Source organism: Colletotrichum destructivum, chromosome 2, assembly GCF_034447905.1.
Source record: "Colletotrichum destructivum chromosome 2, complete sequence".
In the NCBI taxonomy this organism is placed as follows: Eukaryota; Fungi; Ascomycota; class Sordariomycetes; order Glomerellales; family Glomerellaceae; genus Colletotrichum; species Colletotrichum destructivum.
This window is the reverse complement of record NC_085897.1, coordinates 766,937-784,699: the sequence shown is the minus strand read 5'-3', so window position 1 is coordinate 784,699 and position 17,763 is coordinate 766,937. Positions and strand designations below refer to the sequence as shown.

The 17,763-nt window shown below is 58.8% G+C and overlaps 7 protein-coding genes across 7 annotated transcripts; 2 read left to right on the top strand and 5 right to left on the bottom strand.

Moving 5' to 3' along the window:
• Positions 1-484: 484 nt before the first annotated feature.
• Positions 485-2,564, bottom strand: CDEST_02428 (Putative proton-dependent oligopeptide transporter family, MFS transporter superfamily; the record flags this gene model as incomplete). The annotated part of the gene is made up of 6 exons (XM_062918587.1): positions 485-1,084; positions 1,161-1,233; positions 1,291-1,477; positions 1,570-2,148; positions 2,266-2,444; positions 2,515-2,564. 6 exons carry the CDS (start codon positions 2,562-2,564, stop codon positions 485-487), a joined length of 1,668 nt encoding a protein of 555 aa, XP_062774638.1.
• A 574-nt stretch (positions 2,565-3,138) lies between these two features.
• Positions 3,139-5,236, bottom strand: CDEST_02427 (Putative flavin monooxygenase, FAD/NAD(P)-binding domain superfamily; the record flags this gene model as incomplete). The annotated part of the gene is made up of 6 exons (XM_062918586.1): positions 3,139-3,778; positions 3,858-4,245; positions 4,308-4,614; positions 4,681-4,898; positions 4,961-4,980; positions 5,049-5,236. 6 exons carry the CDS (start codon positions 5,234-5,236, stop codon positions 3,139-3,141), a joined length of 1,761 nt encoding a protein of 586 aa, XP_062774637.1.
• A 335-nt stretch (positions 5,237-5,571) lies between these two features.
• Positions 5,572-6,347, top strand: CDEST_02426 (Putative uncharacterized protein YjlB; the record flags this gene model as incomplete). The annotated part of the gene is made up of 4 exons (XM_062918585.1): positions 5,572-5,715; positions 5,806-5,863; positions 5,947-6,119; positions 6,195-6,347. The coding sequence occupies 4 exons, from the start codon at positions 5,572-5,574 to the stop codon at positions 6,345-6,347; spliced, it is 528 nt and encodes a 175-aa protein (XP_062774636.1).
• A 458-nt stretch (positions 6,348-6,805) lies between these two features.
• Positions 6,806-9,343, top strand: CDEST_02425 (uncharacterized protein; the record flags this gene model as incomplete). Its single annotated transcript, XM_062918584.1, has 7 exons — positions 6,806-6,895; positions 6,996-7,127; positions 7,192-7,257; positions 7,331-7,486; positions 7,557-7,876; positions 7,956-8,806; positions 8,915-9,343. Exons 1-7 carry the CDS (start codon positions 6,834-6,836, stop codon positions 9,341-9,343), a joined length of 2,016 nt encoding a protein of 671 aa, XP_062774635.1. The 5' UTR covers positions 6,806-6,833.
• Positions 9,344-9,345: 2 nt separating this feature from the next.
• Positions 9,346-11,081, bottom strand: CDEST_02424 (Putative FAD dependent oxidoreductase, FAD/NAD(P)-binding domain superfamily, MTOX family). Its single transcript, XM_062918583.1, has 2 exons — positions 9,823-11,081; positions 9,346-9,724 (listed from the first exon to the last, which is right to left on the bottom strand). Exons 1-2 carry the CDS (start codon positions 10,950-10,952, stop codon positions 9,532-9,534), a joined length of 1,323 nt encoding a protein of 440 aa, XP_062774634.1. The 5' UTR covers positions 10,953-11,081; the 3' UTR covers positions 9,346-9,531.
• Positions 11,082-11,687: 606 nt separating this feature from the next.
• On the bottom strand, positions 11,688-13,886 carry CDEST_02423 (Putative glycoside hydrolase, family 42, glycoside hydrolase superfamily). The gene has a single exon (XM_062918582.1). It carries the CDS (start codon positions 13,721-13,723, stop codon positions 12,005-12,007), a length of 1,719 nt encoding a protein of 572 aa, XP_062774633.1. The 5' UTR covers positions 13,724-13,886; the 3' UTR covers positions 11,688-12,004.
• Positions 13,887-14,595: 709 nt separating this feature from the next.
• CDEST_02422 (uncharacterized protein) lies at positions 14,596-17,699 on the bottom strand. Its single transcript, XM_062918581.1, has 3 exons — positions 16,970-17,699; positions 15,641-16,545; positions 14,596-15,498 (listed from the first exon to the last, which is right to left on the bottom strand). Exons 1-3 carry the CDS (start codon positions 17,156-17,158, stop codon positions 14,745-14,747), a joined length of 1,848 nt encoding a protein of 615 aa, XP_062774632.1. The 5' UTR covers positions 17,159-17,699; the 3' UTR covers positions 14,596-14,744.
• Between the last annotated feature and the right edge of the window lie 64 nt (positions 17,700-17,763).

Below are 17,763 nucleotides of genomic sequence, written 5' to 3'. Positions count from 1 at the left end.
CCGGTGGCCTTGAGCGCAAGGTCACCAGCCGCCATGCCTGGCAGAGTTTGGATCTTGACACAGCAAAACGACGATCTTGCTCACGAGTGGGCGGATCAGAGGTGGGACAAGTCATCGGCTTTCAAACACCGGATGACGGAGTAACCCATATGTAAGTTAGAGTTGTCACTAGCGCGCCCTTCGACATGGGTCTAAAGCGATGCTGTCGCAAGGCCATGGATGAGGATACTTGACATTACTCAAGCTTTGTGCTCCGTATCACTGACTGTAGGACATCTCGCCAAGAGGCTAGCTCTTGAAAAGTCATTTTTAGGTCTAAGTAACATGCGTGTGGAATCATACAGGAGGGAGATGGGGCATTGCTGATATCTGTATTTCCAACACAAGCGATCTTACGCACTTTGATACCTCACGTCTTCTTTCTCCGCGAGATACACAAATATACACGCTATAGTACAACACAAAAGTTGACATTGCTACCGTCTCACGCATTATCCTCGCGATCCAGGTCAAACAGCTCGTCCTCTAGCTTGTCGTATCCGTGGCAGAAGTACCAGAACAGACATGTGACCACAAAGTAGACGATGGCGAGGGAAGTGTACAACCAGGTGAGTCCCGGGTCGCTGGCCGCTCGGGAGACCGCCATGCCGAGGAGCGCGGCGACGGCGACGGTGAGGTAGTTGATGGACCCGATGATGCTCTTCATGCTCTTGGGCGCCTTGGTGTAGGCGTACTCGCTCGCCGTGATGGCGAAGCCGACCTCGGACAGCGCGAAGAGCACGTACGAAGGGAACTGCAGCATGACGTGGACGCGGTTGGGGATGGTGCCGCCCTCGCTGGCTTCGCAGGCGAGCGGCGCGTCGTAGCATGGGCCGGCCGAGTAAATGATCTTTTGGACGATGGCCGCCCACGCGATGGCCAGCGTGCCGGCGAGGAAGCCGGCCGTAATGCGGCGGATCGGGCCGATGCCGACGTGCCACTTGCGGAGCAAGGGGTAGAGCCCAGTCCGGAAGACATGGATGAGGACGATTTCGATGATAAGAGTGAAGTTGTAGAGGATGTCGTTGGGTAGACCGTGTCGTTCCTGGGAGATCGTAAGATTCTGTTCTGGGCCCTGGGCTCTGGGCCAACTTTTCGCATCTAACTAAAGACAAACTCACCATGGTGCCGGCTTGAGAAACGAGGTTGTTGAGGGCCTGAAGATAACAGAGCCAGGCGATGGGCTGGGGGATGCTTGCGGTTTGTTAGAAAGGGCGTATTGAAATTGGGGAGAATGACTGGGCGACTAACAAAACCTTGCAGGCGTAGAGGCTGCGCTTCAATTCGTCGACGAACTTGTCGTCCCATGTGACTGTGTAGTTTCCGCCGTGCTGGGCCTGGTACGAAGGCTTCGCCGCATCCATGTTGAAGCCGCTCTTGATGGCGATGCGGAAGATGCTAAAGGCCTTGCCGAGGACGGGCTCAGGGACTCGTTGGACTGAAGAGATGAATGTTAGCGATAAAAGGAAAAAGGAAAAAGAAAAAAGGCATGCTTGTCTCGACCGTCGACTTTGGGTGAGAGTGACCTACCATAGGTCTTTCTGCCAAAGTAGAGCGTGAAGATGGCGATCCAGAAAACGCAAAAGGGCACGAGGAAGGCGGCCCAGAAACCGATGCGGTGCTCGATGTACGTCGCCGGGATGCCCGAGAGGCAGCCGATGCAGAGGACGTTGTAGAAGATCATGTAGATGTTGGAGATGGTCGTCTGCGGGTCGAGGATGACCCTCTCGCCCGACCTCAGTGTCTTGACCCTCTGCTTCGTCTCAGTGTACTGCTCAAAGATCATGATGCCGACGTTGGCCTTGATGAAGCCGGCACCAGCGCCGATGAGGAGCAGAGCCGTGACGAAGCCGCCGAGGCCGGCACCGCGCTCGAGCGAGAAGGGCAGGGAGGTGATGAAGAGGATGGCGAGGCCGCAGATGTAGAGGGCGGCGCCGCCGCTGATGGTCCGCATCCGCCCGGCATACGAGTCGGCGATGTAGGCGCCGAGCATGGGCGTGAGGTACATCCAAAACATGAAGCCGTAGGAGATGCTGCTGGCGTTGGCCTGGCCGAGGCCGAGGGCGCCGGGGATGAGCTTGTTGCCGTAGGGGTATTGCATGTAGTTTTCTAGAGGGGAAGCCAGTCAGTCATCAATACATCGAGTGACACGCAGTCGGTTCGCCGGCGACGTGAGCCGACCAGTATTACTGAGATTAGCATCTTGGACGAAGGAAAACTACTAACGGAATGGGCCGGAGAGAGCATAGTACGTGAACCGCTCCGCGGTCTCAACGACGCATACGAGCCAGGCTGCGAGCGGAACCGTGTCGCTCACCAGACGCAGGGCAGTCTTCTCATGCTCGGTAGGCTGGCCGCCATCGGGCGTGGGCGCCAGTTCACTGTCGATTTTGGCGGACGAGACCCTGGCTGATGTTAGCTGCTGGGGTTTAAATCCACCGCGGGCATCATGTCACAGGGCTTGCTCTGTCTTACTCCGAGAGGTCCTTGTCCCCGTCCTGGTAGGTATCGATCCGGGTAGCCATGGTGAGATACTGAACAGCGGCTTCAACTGCTGATGGGACCTGGCCTGAAGCACCTTTACCATCAAAGGCGGATAACACGATGTATCGGGGTATATAAGGCCTGCCATGCCGTGCTGGTCGGAGGTTGTGGGGACGGAGTCGGAGAGAGGAAAAAAAGGAAAATTGACAATGCAGTTCAGTGATGGCGTGCTGTACTAAGGTGCTAAGAGGAGAGAAAGAACTAAACATGCTGGACGATGACCTTTTTGGGGATAGGGACGGGGGGGGGGGGGGGGGGGGGGGATAGAGAGATTGGGGCCCAGAATTGATAAGAGAATCTGCTTTCATGGAGAGGGAGAGAGGGCATAGCCAACACTGGAGTGTCATGGCCACCAGATCAGTCGACGGTATAATAGTAATTATAGGATACCGCTCATGATGGATCTTTTTCTTATAAATCTGCAGCAATCGTCATGCCTGGATATTCAACTGGACGGGACCATCCTCCCATCTCCGTCATGCTGTTGTTCAATGTGTTGGGCATGACATTTATGCTTTGGCTTCTTTCGGGGGATATTGTAGCCGTGTTATCTTCTTACTTATGTACCCGAACGACCTCAATGAGAGAGGCCTGTCTCGGTTCATGCTGCCTTGCTATATTCGCCCCAAATGCAGGATCAACAGGCGGAACATCGACGTGGTCGAGATACGCGGTGGCCGCCGTCCCCCGCATCTGGCTGACGGTGAGGCCGTTCCCGAACCAGGCGAACCTGTTCCTCTCCGTCGCCGGCAGCCTCTCGTACTCGAAGTCCTCCCACCGTGGGTTCTCGTACACCCTCCACGCGTGCACGAGCGACCCGGGCCACATGGCCGTGATGCGCCCGTCGCTGCGCCCGCCGCTCTTGAACCACGACGCGCAGTCCTCGGTGAGCACCGTCCCGTCGAAGAACCGGTCGGCGTACCGGACGAAGTCGTCCTTGGCCTCGGCTTTCGGGACCATGGACCTGAGGTGCTCCCGCTGCAGCTTCTGGATGCACTTGATCATGTAGTCGCACTGGAACTCGATCATGACCACCATCGTCGAGTTGGGCGCCCCGTTCGGCCCGAGGTAGAGGAACAGGTTGGGCATCTTGACCGGCATGATGGACAGGTAGGCCTCTGGCTCGGGCGTCCATACCTCGTTCAGCGATATGCCGTCTTGGCCTATGATCGGTGTGCTGGTCGTTCTCAGGGACCTGTTTGCCCATGTGAGGATGGCGTGCTTGCTGGGTGAAAAAGGGATCACGAGGGTGGGGAAGGGAAAAAGCAACTCACGTGTCGAAGCCCGTGGCGCAGATGATGGCATCGGCCGGCCGCTCGACATCGTCCCGGCCCAGGATGCCGTTCGGCGTGACGCGCCGGATCCCACACGTCACGATGTCGACGTTGTCTTGGACGATGGACTCGAGGTAGCCCGGCGAGGCGCCGAGCCGCTTGCAGCCGACGGGCCACTCGGGCTTCAAGAGCTCGAACAGGCCAGGTTTAGGCGCGAGCTTCTTCCTGAGAAGCGTCTCGAGCCGTTCGGACGCGTCTGTCTGAGACTTTGAGTTGGAGAAGATGCCCAGGTAGGCCCGGTGTAGGACTTCTTCGAGGTCTTTCCGGTGGGCCAACAGCGCCGCCGGGTTCTGTGAGAGCGCAGTCTTTTCCTTTTCCGAGTAGGTGACTTTATTGGGTTGCAGGTTAGAAGAATACGTCAAAGTTAAGCCGCCTGGTAGAGGAACCTACAGTTCTCGGCGTTACCGTGCTCGGCCACCACCTCGGCATAAGGCCCCGTCGGGGACACCCACGCCTTGGAGCGGATGTACGAGTCGATCCGCTTTGCTTTGGGCTGCAGGGCCGGGACGATCTGGATGCCCGTCGACCCGTTCCCAATCACGGCCAGCGTCTTGCCGGCCGCGTCAAAGGACGTGTCCCAGTTAGCGGAGTGCAGAAGCGTCCCCTTGAAGTCGTGGAGCCCCGGGATGTCGGGCCACTTCCACTTGTTCAGCGTGCCGGTGGCCTTGACCACGACATCGGCCGTGTCGTAGATGGTCTTGGCTCGTCAGTCAGTTGTCCTTTTTTGGATGGGAACACGGTGTGTGTTGGCGTCATCACTCACTTGGCCGTCCGTGTGTCTGAGAAGTTGAACCTCCCATTTGCCTGTATCCTCACACCAGCGAGCACCCTTGAACTCGTGCTGAAACTTCATGTACTTCCGAGCGCCGTACTTGTCAACGACATGGTTGAGGTACTCCAGGATCTCGGATCCAGGGGAGTAGAACCGGGACCAATTCGGGTTGTTCTCGAATGTGTACTGGTACGCATGAGAGGGGATGTCTGGCCACCATGTAAGACGATGGTGGTCAATGAGTTGGGGGGATACATTGAATAGCACTCACCACAAGAGATTCCGGGATATCTTGGCTGGAGTATCAGTGCCGGCGGGGAAGAATAGGACGGGGAGGAGGACAGTGAAAGAGGACTGACTTGTTCTCAAACCATGTGCCGCCGGGACCTTCATTCTTCTCGTACACGGTAAGGTCCAAGTTCTTGATGCGCTGCGGAAAGCGGATGGCAGTAAGGATGCCCGAGATGCCGGCGCCGATACAGATAACCTTGATGGGGCGGCATTCGTCAACAGCTTGAGCATCGAGAGGGAGGCCTTGAGATCCCATTGCAAGGAAATAGTGATCAATGCGGTTTGAGAATGTGCCAATGATACCGGACACCGCCGCCTGTAAACGGGCAAGAGAACAGAAATACGTGCTCCGGCGATAAGAAGGAAAGCCACTATCGCTGGGTGTCCATCGTTTAACCACCCCGCATATAACACGGACTCCGGCTCCGAGTCGGTTTTCCGGGCGCCGCAACATGCCTAATTATCACGCGGGTTCCCAATGTGCTACTAAGTGAGGCGATGAATCTTCACCAGAAACAGCAAGCAATCGGTCCACCTTATCAGAGCTTCCCGAGTCCTCTCTTCGTCCCAGCAACTGCCGCCATATCAATGATGATTGAGCATTTCGTCCTCCCACCGACGGCCTACGTCCCGAACAACAGGCTGCCGGTCATCGTGTACCGAGACGTCCTGCCGAAGCCACCGGCGGAGGAGAGCACAACAGAGTTTCTGGAGGCGAATAAATGGGAGAAGAAGGTATGAGGGTCAATTAACACACACACATACACACACACTGTGAGCACACAGAGAGAGAGGTGGCAAGCCACTGTTTTAACCATTTCCCAGGGGTTCTGGCCCGGGACAGAGGTCCACCACTTTCACCCCAACACCCACGAGTGCTACGGTAGGTGTTCCCCTCCCCCTCTCACGATACTTCCAGGCTTAGCATCCCCGAAATTATCTTACCTCGATTGACACCGACTCCAGGCGTGGTCACCGGCACCACGACTATGCTCGTGGGTCGCGGCCAGCTGGACGGCACGACGGGCGGGCAGCTGGTGTCCCTCCGCCCCGGCGATGTCATTGTTATCCCGGCCGGCGTATCGCACATGAACGCCACCATGACCGAGGACTATCGTTTCGTCGGCGTGTATCCGAGAGTGAGAGCTCACCAGGATTGGTCTTCCGCCATCAGGCCGGCATGGCAGTGTGGCAATGGCTGACGACAGTACCAGGGCTCCCCGAAGTGGACAAGTCAGAGGTGCGACAGGCTGGACATCCTGCCTATCCTCAGGGAGGAAATCTCTCGGGTTCCGCTGCCCGCGGCCGACCCGGTGGAGGGCGAAGACGGCACGCTAATCAGGCTGTGGAAGGGTATTCCGGGATGACTGGGGCAACGAGGTGGTGCCCGCCCCTAGATGGCTGCTAGCGTTAAGTTGCGAAGATAAGGAGGAAGCAAGGTGTTGGTTGAGAGTGAGGCTTTCAATATGACCTTGCAACACAGTCTGCCTATTGCAGAAGTTTGGTTGCAAGTAGGAGTCATAGTTGAGTTCAAGTTTACACGTTCACTTTGCCTTTAAACATGTCAAACACACGGTTGAAGGAGGCTTTCCAAGTTGCATTTGACCTTACGTTACAAAGACAGATGTGCGTACAGGTTACGAACACTGTACTTTTCATACAAGGATCCCGCATTAGAGGGATGTAAAAACGCGGAATAGCACATCATTCTCCGTCAAGATAACACCATCCCTAATCGAACAGCAGCGGGCGGAGACCGGTGCTAAGTAATAAAATCCGTGCCGTCCCCGCTGTATCCCCAGCATCGCCGGGTGTGCGTGTACAAGCAGCATCCTCCCCCCCACCCCGGGAAAATGGAAACCGCCTCCTCGTCCTCCTCCGAGCCCCGCCTCCGCAACTCGTGTGAGTCGTGTAGGTGAGTGAGTGTAGCTTGGTGATCCGAGCCGCTACAAGTTTCATTACTCTCAGGGTTGCATCAGCACTTAAGCTGACTCGGAGACGCGTTTCTGTTGCAGGAGGAAGAAGACCAAGTGCACGGGAGAGAGGCCTACGTGCTCTTTCTGCCAGCGGCTGGGCCAACCGTGTGTCTACCTCGCGCGGGAGCAGCACCATGCGCGGGCCGAGAGGAACCCAGGCATAGTCAAGACGTAGGCGGCCTCTTGGAGAAACCTGGAGGAGCGTGCATGTGCTGACTGGACTCGGCGGCTTCAGCTCGGGTTCCAAGGAACGCGTGAGACGACTGGAGACGCAAGTCGGCCAGATCTTCGAGATTCTGCAGTGTGTTTTCTCCCCCCAGGTTCTTTCTGTTCGAGACGGGATGCCTCCTAGTAACAGTCCTTTGTGTGTACAGAAGTTTGACCGAGAACGGCACGAGAGGATCGACAGCATCGCCTTTTGCGCCTGTTCCGAGCCGTGATGACGAAGCGAGCCTAAGCAATGGCGGCGATGCAGCAGTCCACGACAACGCTTCGGAACCCCAAGGCTTATCATTCGACCCAACAGCGTCGTAAGTTTTGGAACGAACGAGCGAGCTCTGAAAAATTCGTTCCTGCTTTAACAAAATGACGCCTTTTCAGGCCCGAGCCTCCGCCGGACGCGGTGGACCACCTGATCCGAGTCTACAAGAAAGACATCGCCTTCAGGCCGTTGCCGCTCTTCGGCCGCTCCATCCTCCGGAGCCGGCTGTCGTCGCCGACGCCCCAGTTTCTCCGCCGGAGTTTCCTTGCGTTGACGTTGAGGTTCGGCACCCATCCCTTCTTTCGGGGGAAGGAGGGCGAGTGCGCCGACTTTTACGCCGGTTCGGCTTATACCGACCTCATGCCCCTGGCCCTCGAGGGGGTCGCCACGGTCGAGGTGGTGCAGTCTCTGTGCTTGCTGGCGCTGCAGGATCTGAAAGGTAGTTTAGTTGCTCACACTGCTTGGTATTTTCCCACTCTGGAAGTCCCCCACAAGCTAATTGCAGCAACTACTCGTAGTCTGCAAACCCGCCAGAGCATGGGGTACGATCGGTATGGCAGCCCGGCTCGAAGTCTCCCGCGGCTGGAACCGGCGGGAGCTCGATCAGGCGGTACAGGACGATGCCGAGGACGACGAAAGTAGCCGGTGCTTCTGGAGCGTGTACATTTTGGAAAAGGCCTTTTCCGCGCAGTGCTCGGTCCTAGACCGCTGCGTCGTTCAGCCCAGGTATCCCGACAGTGCTTCTCTGACCCCCCAGCTGCCGCCGACGACGACGACGAGCACGGAGGGGCAGGCCGGCCGGTTCGACGGCATCAACTCGTCGTTCCTCCGGGTCATCTCCATCTGGGGCGACGTGACGTCGTACAACCACGGCGTTCGCTGCAGTCGACGCGAGCGGCCCTGGCTCCCGACGTCCAAGTACACGGAGTTGACCCAGAAGATGTACGAGTTCGAGGACCAGACCGCCCTCAAGCACCTCTTCAAGAACGCGGCCTTCACGGACCGCACGCCGGCCGACGTCTCCGAGAATCTCGAGTACTGGCGGCCATGGGTCCTCATGCAGATCACCCACCATGCCACGTCAGCCGTCCTAAACCACCCCTTCATCCACATCAGCGGGCTCGGGGAGGCGAGCCGCCGGCAGCCGCCAAGGCTGTTCATGCAGGGCGTCGTCGACCAGGCGCAGTACCACGCCCAGTGGGTCGGCCGGCTCGTCCAGATGTGCGAGGCCGCGCAGTTCGACATCCTCGATCCGTTGCTGGGGACGCTGGTGGCCGCCACGGCCACGGTGGCGTGGGTGTTCCGGTTCGCCCCGGACAGCTCGGCGGCGTCGAAATCAGTGGCTTGCTTCGACATCTGCGAGGGCTTTGTGAGGAAGGTTGCGATATTGTGGCCGCATATTGGGCAAAAGGCATGTACTTGTTAATGACCCTCCCTGACAGACTTGAGAAGAGATATTCCCTAATCCCGGATGGAGAATATGCAGGTCAAGCTCCTCGAATCCCTCCGAGGCGTGTCGGGACAGACACGCGGCGACGGCGACTCGGTCATCACCTTCCGGCCTTCGAAGCTGTGGGAGCTGCTCGACAACAGCATCGTCGTCCCGAAGCTCTCGCCTCACTCGAACAGCTCCTCGAGCGCAAGTAACAGCAGGCGCGAGAGCCCGTTGCCCGATGCCACGCTGAGCGTGACGACGCACATACTGCACCCCGTGGACGAGGCCGCCGAAGCTACGGCACGAAGCCCCACTGCAACTGATAATAATGACACAGACTCCGCCGCGCAGGCGAGGCCCGGGGACGAACTGTGTTTCGACGATTTCTTCTCGCAATACCTGCCTACGGAGATGAACTGCGCCCCGGAGGCTGTTCAGGTGCCGATGGCATGGCAGAATCTGAGAGATTAGCAGTAGGAAGAAACTGGTGGCGCCTTGATCGCAGTAGAACGGCAATAGAAGTTGAGCAACCGTGGTTTCATTATGAGCATTTGTATCAAGCTCTGAGATATTTCTACGCCTTGACTTGAGGCCGTCAGTATAAGGAGTAGTCCAAAGGGTATTTTCAAATGCCTCTCGTTGGCTATAAAGACTATGCATCACAGCTTCGCCCTCTCCTCCATCGTCAGTTCCCGCCTTAAGGGACCACGTCGGCTCCCGTCGTTACAGACGACAGGATCCCGAGCCGTGAAGTCCCTGCTCAGCTTCCACTTTTCCTGCACCTCGGGGGACGCCACCCGCTCGAAGCAATCGGCAGTGTAGCGTCCGAGAACGGGGAGGAATTTGAAGCCGCTGGTAGGATCATGTCAGTTAGGTCCCAGAAGATAAGACCCCCAAGGGTGGGTGCATGTGTATGGGCGTTTATGTGTGTGTGTGTTGGCTTGACTTACTGTCCAGACCCTCCGGTAAGGATAAAGAGACCCTGATAGTCCGGATGATGGTCCGCGATGAAGTTGCCGTCCCTCGTCTCGGTGTACCAGCACAGCCGCAGCCGCGACCACGGCTTGTCGGCCGCCAGGGGAACCAGCTGCTTCAGCGCGCCGCGGAACGCCGCCTCAGCGTCTTCCGGGATCCACGACGCCGCGGCGTTGTTCGCGTCGTGCCTCGGTGCCGAAACACGCCTGTCGCCACCAACCCCCGACGACGATGCGGCGGCGGCAGCCACTGCTGGGATCTTATTCTCAAAGCCGTGTCCGTGCCGGGCGATCTTGAGCAGGTTCGTCCCCGGCGTCGGCGGGAATACAAAGATGCCCGACGTCATGTTGTCCACCACGGGCATGTCCGCCAGCTTCAGGGCCTCTTCCGGGGTGAGCTGGAGGAAGCCGACGGGCTGGGCCGACGAGGTGATGGCGTGGCCGAGGTCGACGTAGTGGTTCGTCCAGGCGCCCGTCGCGAGGATCACCTTGGCGGCGAGCAGCGGCGGGCCCGCGGCGACGTTGACGCCCACGACGCGCGAGTGACCGCCGTCCGTCTTGAGCGAGGTCATGGTGCCCCTGGGCCCTGTGACGAAGGCGATGCCGAGCTCGCTGCACCGCGCGGCGACGGCTCGGACGGCGCCGGCGGCATCCGCCCAGCCGGCGTTCTTGCTGATGTACCCCGAGAAGGGGAAGGTCATGTCGCGCAGCTCAGGCCTCAGCCGGCGGAGCTCGTCGGTGGTGGCGAACTCGACGTACCGGTTCCCCTGGCGCTCGATGGCGCGCTTGCCCCTCTCGAGGAACTCGTCGCGGCCGGGCTCGGACTCGGAGACGAGGGCGAAGCCGGCCTGGTGGTAGTGCGGGCGGTAGAGGTCGCCAGCGTTCCACTCGCGGACGGCCTCGGTGGCGATGCGGGCGTAGAAGGGGTCGACGTAGTCCGGGCGGATGATGCGGTTGGCGTCGTTGCTGCTGCCGTCGGCGACGGGCGGGAGCATGCGGTCGATGACGGTGATGTTGGTGTGTCCGCGTTGCCGGAGCTCGAGGGCGATGGAGAGCCCGAAGACGCCGGCGCCGACGACGACGATGGGGTCGAGGTGCTGGGCCATGATTGTGAGGCGAGAGAGAGAAAGGCGCAGATTGTATTACCTGAGAGAGATGATGTTGTATCAGTCTATACACATCGTCAATTATCAAGTGTTAAGTAAGGACACAAGGTAGGGAGAGAACCCTAGATGCCCGGTGTGTCCTTCCCGGAAACCCACTTACACGCCGAAACTCCGGATTCCGTGTTGCTTTTTTATGTCAAAGGAGCATAATCGTACATAGCGGTGGCATAGGTCTAGTGGACCCTGCAGAGCCACAGGTGTGGCTGAGCGACACCTGCTTCGACGGGCCAATGAGATGGCTATATCTATATCGTGGCCGGAAAGTGACTAAGCAAGTTTGTAGTGTGGAGCACTGGAGAGTCAAAGGTCACGTGCTTTAGTAGTCAGCCAATAATATCCCAAATAGATACTCCTATCTAGGCCAGTGGCCGGCATAGCCAAGGTATTAATTGCTGTTGTTGCCAGTTTCATGCTTGATTTTCTCTTTTATCTATGATTGACCTGATTAATATTGCGCAAGAAAGGATTTGCGTTCATTATCGTGACTGCTGCAATTGACTAAACTAGAAATATCTGCCACATGTTGCTACTGCCTGTTTACTGCGGTGCGAGTATAACGTTCTTAACAAAGACTAATGTAAAGAGACGGCCAGTGGTTTTAACACAGAAAAGCTCCAGAGGGAAAAGAATAATTCGTTTACATGAAGATGAAATAATTTCTACTCTACAGAAATGCAACGAAATTCATGTTATTCTGTTTGTTACTCAAAAAATAAATACCTTCAAAGCTCCTGTCTGGTCATAACTTCCCATGTCCACACAATCCTTATACAGACACTCTAAGCGTCTAGCTTCTAGGACTGCGGCGTATTTTGCGCCACAGAAGAGCCATGATAGGGAGAGCCAACCTTGTCGTCAAGTCATTCGTATTCTTGTACAGTCTTCTATGTATCGGCCGTAATACCTCTAGCCATAACCGGCACCACCTGTTTCCCGAGCTGCTGGCCCTGATAATTTACCCTCTCCAACACACAACACCACCACCACCAACCTCATCGATCCGCCTCGTCCTCGGCGACCCAGTAGGCCTCGATCTCGGCGATGCACGTCCGCGCCGGCACTGTCACGGCGATGGGGAACCCGCCGTAGTCCGGGTCGTCGTTGGGCATGATGAGAAACTCGCCACTGCGCGTCTCGTCGCCGTTGAGCACCCTCAGCGTCCGCAGCGCGCCGTCCTCGCCCACCTCCTTCTCCTCCGCCGCCAGGATGCCCGTGAACGTCGCCTCCTTGCGCACGCTGCGGAAGCGGACGTTGAACCCGCGACCGACAGCGAGGAACTTGGCGCCGCCGAGGTGGATGACAAGCCCGCCGCCCGGGCCCGGCTTGCCGAAGACGAAGGCGCGCTCGACGATGACCTCGATGTCGCCAAAGACCCGCGTCCACCTCTCGCCCTTGCCGGCCGTGTCGACCTCCTCGTCGAAGAAGAAGCCCATGCGGTCCTCGGGCCGCGCCGCGAGCAGGTACGGCGCCACCTGCGACAGCAGCTTGAACTCGCGGCCGACGACCTCGGCGCCCGTGTCGATGCCGAACGGGCTCGCGCCCAACGCACCGTAGGTGCCGTACGAGAGCCACACCCGCCGCGCGCCGTTCTCGTCGCGCCGCTGCTCCGGGATGAAGAGCGGGTTCCCCTGCGCCGTGTAGTCCCGGCACACGGCCTCGTAGTTGTGGAAGTACAGGTCGGGCGCCAGGAAGTCGAGCGACTTGTGCGGTGTGAAGATGGTGTTGTAGCGCCAGATGTCGAGCACGTGCGGGCAGGGCCCTCCCGAGGGGTAGACGCCGGGCTCGGCGCCGCCGCCGACGACGATGGGCACGCCGCGGAGGTCGAGGTCGGACGGGTCGTCAAAGTTGAGCCACGTGTTGGTGTACAACGGGATGTCGTACTCCTTCTTCCCCGCGGCGGCGACGCGGCCGACGTACGACGAGATGTGGTACGCCATGAAGGCCTCGTCGGCCGAGGCGCCAGCGCCGAAGAGGTCCTCCCACGAGTAGTGCGCGCCGCCCGTCGCCGGCGGCGGCGGGTCGGCGAAGCGCGCCTTGAACTTGGGGTGCAGGTCGGCCGACCTCTCGCTCAGGTGGCGCAGGAGGGCCTCGGGGACGGGCTCGGCGAAGGCCTTGTTAGCGCGGTGGGAGCGGTCGCGCGAGTCGCCCAGCAGGCCCGTCTCGTTCTCGACCTGGATCATGAGCACCGTGTTGTGCTCGGCGTCGACCTGCGCGAGGTGCCTGCACAGCGCGGCAAAGGCCCGCGAGTCGGCCGCGCAGCCTTCCTCGCTGAGCGGGGTGACCATCTCGATGGTCCGCTTGACGCCGCCGGCCTCGAGGCACTGGACGCGCGGGAAGCGCTTCGTGTCGCGCTTGACCCAGTGCGGCGCGTACGTCGAGATGCCGTTCTTGTAGGTGCCGAACCAGAGCAGGACGAGGTGCATGCCGTGCTCTCTCGCGCCGGCCAGCACGGCGTCGAGCTCCGCGAAGTTGAACTGGCCCTCGACGGGCTCGATGTCCTCCCACGTCACGGCGCCCAGGAGCGTGTTGACGTGGTTGGCCTTCATGGCGGGCCAGACCTCGGACATGAAGCGGGCCGACGAGAGGGACGAGTTGTGCAGCTCGCCCGACAGCATCAGGAAGGGCTTGCCCTTGACGATGAGCTGCGTGTTGCCATTGCTGCGGCGGAGGTGCGGGAGCTGCGATGCGGGGGGTTGTTCAAAAGCTGTCATGATGTGTGTGTTTGTGTGTGTGTCTCTGTCTGTCTGTGTGACAAAGGGAGGACTTTGGGGGAAAGGAAGAGAGAGAGAGCAAGAGAATCGGGAATAGGATGAGAGAGTAAAGAGCTTAGAGACTGTCAATCTCAAACCATCGTCGCTTGTCGTCGGGTTGAAATAAGTTCAGATGGCGTCGAGCAATCATTTTCCCGAGAAGCCTTATTGTCTGTCTGTCATCGGACCGCTTTTGGGGGGAAGGGTCGTCATCGACGTCGGCTCCGTCTCCATACATCCGACGACGACCAAAAAGCCGCCATTCGCTCGCTTCGAAGCCTTTGTGAGGACGGGGGATGCCCACCGTTGCGGCTTGACTTAGGGAATGGGGTGTGGGTGTTTGCGGATCATCTCACCTGTGGTGGGCGGAGAAGATCCGAGGACCGCCGTCGGCTTTTCCTCGCAAGACGAGGTTCGTTGGAGGCTTAGTAGGTAGTGGCAGGTTTTAGTCAAAACATGAATCGGAGTAACTCGCAAGTAAGAAACCCATTTCGGAGCAGATCCGTAGGTAAGAAACACGCTCGGAGTAAAGTCCTCCTCAACACTTGGAATGACGTATAACGTAACCAAGGGGAGCCAAGGGCTCTTTGTTCCGAGTTCCCAGGGGTTTGATGCGACTCTTTGCCGGATATACTTCGCATCTGTGTCTTGTCTCTCCTCGTAATCCACAACCCACAACCCACAACCCATAACCCACCCCGTCTCCAGAATTCTCACTAGCAAAGTAAGTCCCCCGCAACCCAAACGACAACATCGGGTGGATGTGTGGAGTCCAGCGTCGCGCTCGGGATGAACTCCTCTAGTGTGTGTTCCTTCAACTCACTGTACCTATGTAGGGTTGTCACCTTATGTGACGGAGATATCGTGGATAGTATGATGGTATGGTTGGCATCGGTTCATGCAAAACACAAAACACAGTTAGTTGTAACCGGATTTAGCCTGTCCTTATTTTTTCCATTTCTTTTCACACCCTCTCCTCTCCTCACTGCCTATTGCTCTGCGGACTTTCGATCCCGGGGAGTCCCGGCCAACAGTCGATATCGTCCAACTTCCTCAGCAGCTTCTCCAGCTTGAGCCTCGCGCTCTCGCTCACCAGCGCCTCGCCGCCGCCACCACTTCCATCACCACCACCACCACCACCACCGTCCTCTCTCATGTTCATCTGCTCCATGTAGGCCGCCCCGCAGTCCCTCAGCTTCGGGATCAGGCTGTTGCCGTTCTGCTCCAGCACGTGCTGCGGCATGTGGTACAGGATCTCGAGCAGGTCGTCCACGATGCGCTGGTGCTCCGCCGCCCGCGTCTCGGCCCCCGACCCGAACTTCTGCAGCAGGTTCGACCGGATGTTGAGGCTCGTCACGAAGAGGTTGGCGATCTGCGTGTCGTGGCCCTCCGTCACGTGCGCCGGCCGCGAGAGCCCGCCCCGCCACCGCAGCTCCGGCGGGAAGTTGTCGATGATGGCCTGGATGCGCCCCAGGAAGTGCTTGAGCGCCCCCTCCTGCCCGCCGTAGAGGCTGACGGGCGCCGTCTGCGCCTCGTGCCACGTCAGGAAGAGGTCGCTGAGCTGGTTGAGCCCGGGCACGTACGACGTCGTGTCGCCGTGCCAAGGGGGCAGTTCCGCCGCCCCTAGCTGCGGCCCCGTATCCAGCTGGGAGTCGGTCAGCGGCAGCGGGCGTAGATGGGCCCGGTTCTCCTGGTGGGAGACGATGCTGACGGACAGCCTGCCGAATATATCCGCACTACTGTTCAGGTGACAAAGGGGAAGGGGAACACGTCAACAAAATAATACTGGCCTTCTTCCTCGACTCGGACTTCCTACGGGAGGGTGGGGAGGGGGGGAGGGGGAGTTGAAGACTGAAAAGAGACTCCAGTTTTACGTACCAGTACGCCGCAAAGATTAGCCAGAACAGACGCTTCAGCAGCTGCTGCTCCGACATATCCAGGTCCGCCATGCGGTAGTAGGCCAGGTACCTCGCGCCGGCCGCCGCCTCGGACATGCCGTGGAACGAGCCCATGTCCCCGAGCCCGTTCTCGTTCATCGAGCTGGCCGACGTGCCGATGTTGTACATGGCGATGCACCAGTCCAGCGAGTAGCACGGCTTCCTCAGCCCGTGGTCAAGCAGGTGGTGCTCCTCGATGAAGTCCAGGCACCCCTCGACGGTGACGGGGCCGTAGTCGGTCCGGCGCAGCGTCGCCACCGTCGCGGCGCAGACGCTGACGACCAGCGCGCAAAAGGTGCGGTCCGAGTTGGCCTCGCCCGTCGTCAGCCGGTGCATGAACCGCCGCCGGTGCAGGACGGGCGCGAGGGCGTGGACCTTTTCGAACCAGTCGTCCAGCATGCGGCGCACGAGGTCGTCGGGCGCGAACAGGGCGAGCCGGTTGCCATGGTGCTGCCCCGTGTCGGGGCTCGGTGCGCCGATGATGGCGCGGAGGTCAGCCGCCGAGTGGATGGCAGTGGCGGTGGTGGCGGTGGTGGTGGCGGTGGTGGTGGTTACGACTTGAGACTGAGACTGAGACTGAGACTGAGACTGAGACTGAGACTGAGAATGAGACTGAGAATGAAGACGAGGACGAGGAAGTGATCGAGGTGTCTGGGTTTGAGTGGACGAGGAAGCGGGCGAGGTCTGGTAAGCGAGCCCCTGGTCCGGCGAGGTGATGTCTGATGCCGAAGCAGGCGGGCTGTAGTTCTGGTTCAGTCCCTGGTTCAGGCTCTGGTTCTGGTCCGCGGTGATCGGTCCCGCTGCCGCCGCCGCTTGCCGTCTCTGTTGGAGCTGCTGCTCACGTTGCTGCTGTGCGTGTCTGTCACATCAGGTTAGTCTTTCTCTCTTATGCGGGTGGAAGGCATCGCCGTGATGCAGGGCCGGGGCTTGAACGGAACTTGTTAGGCGGGCCTCTCCGCCGGCGTGGCCGGTCATGCGTGCAATGGATTTCGAGGAATGTGCATCCTTGGCATCGGCCTTCTCCCGCTCCGTACAGACACTGCAGGTCGGGTCAGTCTAGCACAGGGCTTTGAACTTGCGTGTATAGAGTGCAGAGTATAGAGTGTAGAGTGTAGAGTCTAGTGAGAGGTCACATGACGGTGGCCAAGACGATGATCCAAGTAAACCCCCCCCCCTCCATTAGGTGGTTACGAATGAAGTCCAGTCGTTCATCGCGTATGGTGTGGGAGGTTCTTGTGACTTCCTGACAGACATGGCGGGCTCTGCTCACCCTGACTTTGCGGGCCCGACATGCATCGCAGGCGTTCTGGTTCCTGGTGATCCTGGCCCTCGGTCGACCGCTGGCTGGTGAGACGGGAGATGTAGAAAGTGCCGGGGAACCAACCTGGTTCCCGTCCGGTGGCTGTGGTGGTAATGGCGGAGGTGGTGGCGGTAATGTTATGGCTCGGTCGATCTCCATGGCCGAGGGGAAACCACAAACACACACACACACACATACAAACACTCACACTAACACACAACTGATGTGACTAGATTAGTTCGGATCGGATTCTCAGACAAGCAACTGCCAGTCTGTCTGCCATAAGCGGTACCACTACCAGTTGATTCCCCGGATAAACCCACGAGACAGGCACGAATACGAACGACAAATCCAGAATCTGAATGGGGTAATGCGGCGTAACTCTGACTGTAGCCGCGGGTGGAGACGGACTTCACCAGTTGAGGCGGGCGGGCGGCTGAAGCTCACGCTTCTGCTATGGTAGGCTGGTAGGCTGGTTCGGCGGTGTTTTTGCGGAGAATGATGGATCACGTCAAAACGTGGCCGCATGGGTCTCGATTATCCCGGTGATATTCCCGCAGGTTGTTCTGGCCGGGATCCAAGGCGGGATGCATAAGTGACGGTTAGTCGGTGAAAGAGGGGGCGGGTAGACAGCACGGATAGGATAGAATAGAGAGGGGGAGGGAGGGAGAGAGGAAGAGAGAGAGAGCGAGAGAGAGAGAGAGAGAGGCGAAGATGATGTTGGTCCGAGGAGAATTGTCGGGAAATGCTTATTTGAACTCTCT

What these genes read in the sequence shown, in the direction of transcription:
- CDEST_02424 (XM_062918583.1), bottom strand. Translation starts at nt 10,952, where the DNA reads ATGGCCCAGCACCTCGACCCCATCGTCGTCGTCGGCGCCGGCGTCTTC. An exon ending in CTTACCGGAGGGTCTGGACA is followed by an intron (nt 9,725 to 9,822) that starts GTAAGTCAAGCC and finishes TGATCCTACCAG; the next exon opens with CGGCTTCAAATTCCTCCCCG.
- CDEST_02423 (XM_062918582.1), bottom strand. Translation starts at nt 13,723, where the DNA reads ATGACAGCTTTTGAACAACCCCCCGCATCGCAGCTCCCGCACCTCCGC.
- CDEST_02422 (XM_062918581.1), bottom strand. Translation starts at nt 17,158, where the DNA reads ATGGAGATCGACCGAGCCATAACATTACCGCCACCACCTCCGCCATTA. An exon ending in GTCGGGCCCGCAAAGTCAGG is followed by an intron (nt 16,546 to 16,969) that starts GTGAGCAGAGCC and finishes CACGCACAGCAG; the next exon opens with CAACGTGAGCAGCAGCTCCA. An exon ending in CTAATCTTTGCGGCGTACTG is followed by an intron (nt 15,499 to 15,640) that starts GTACGTAAAACT and finishes CCTGAACAGTAG; the next exon opens with TGCGGATATATTCGGCAGGC.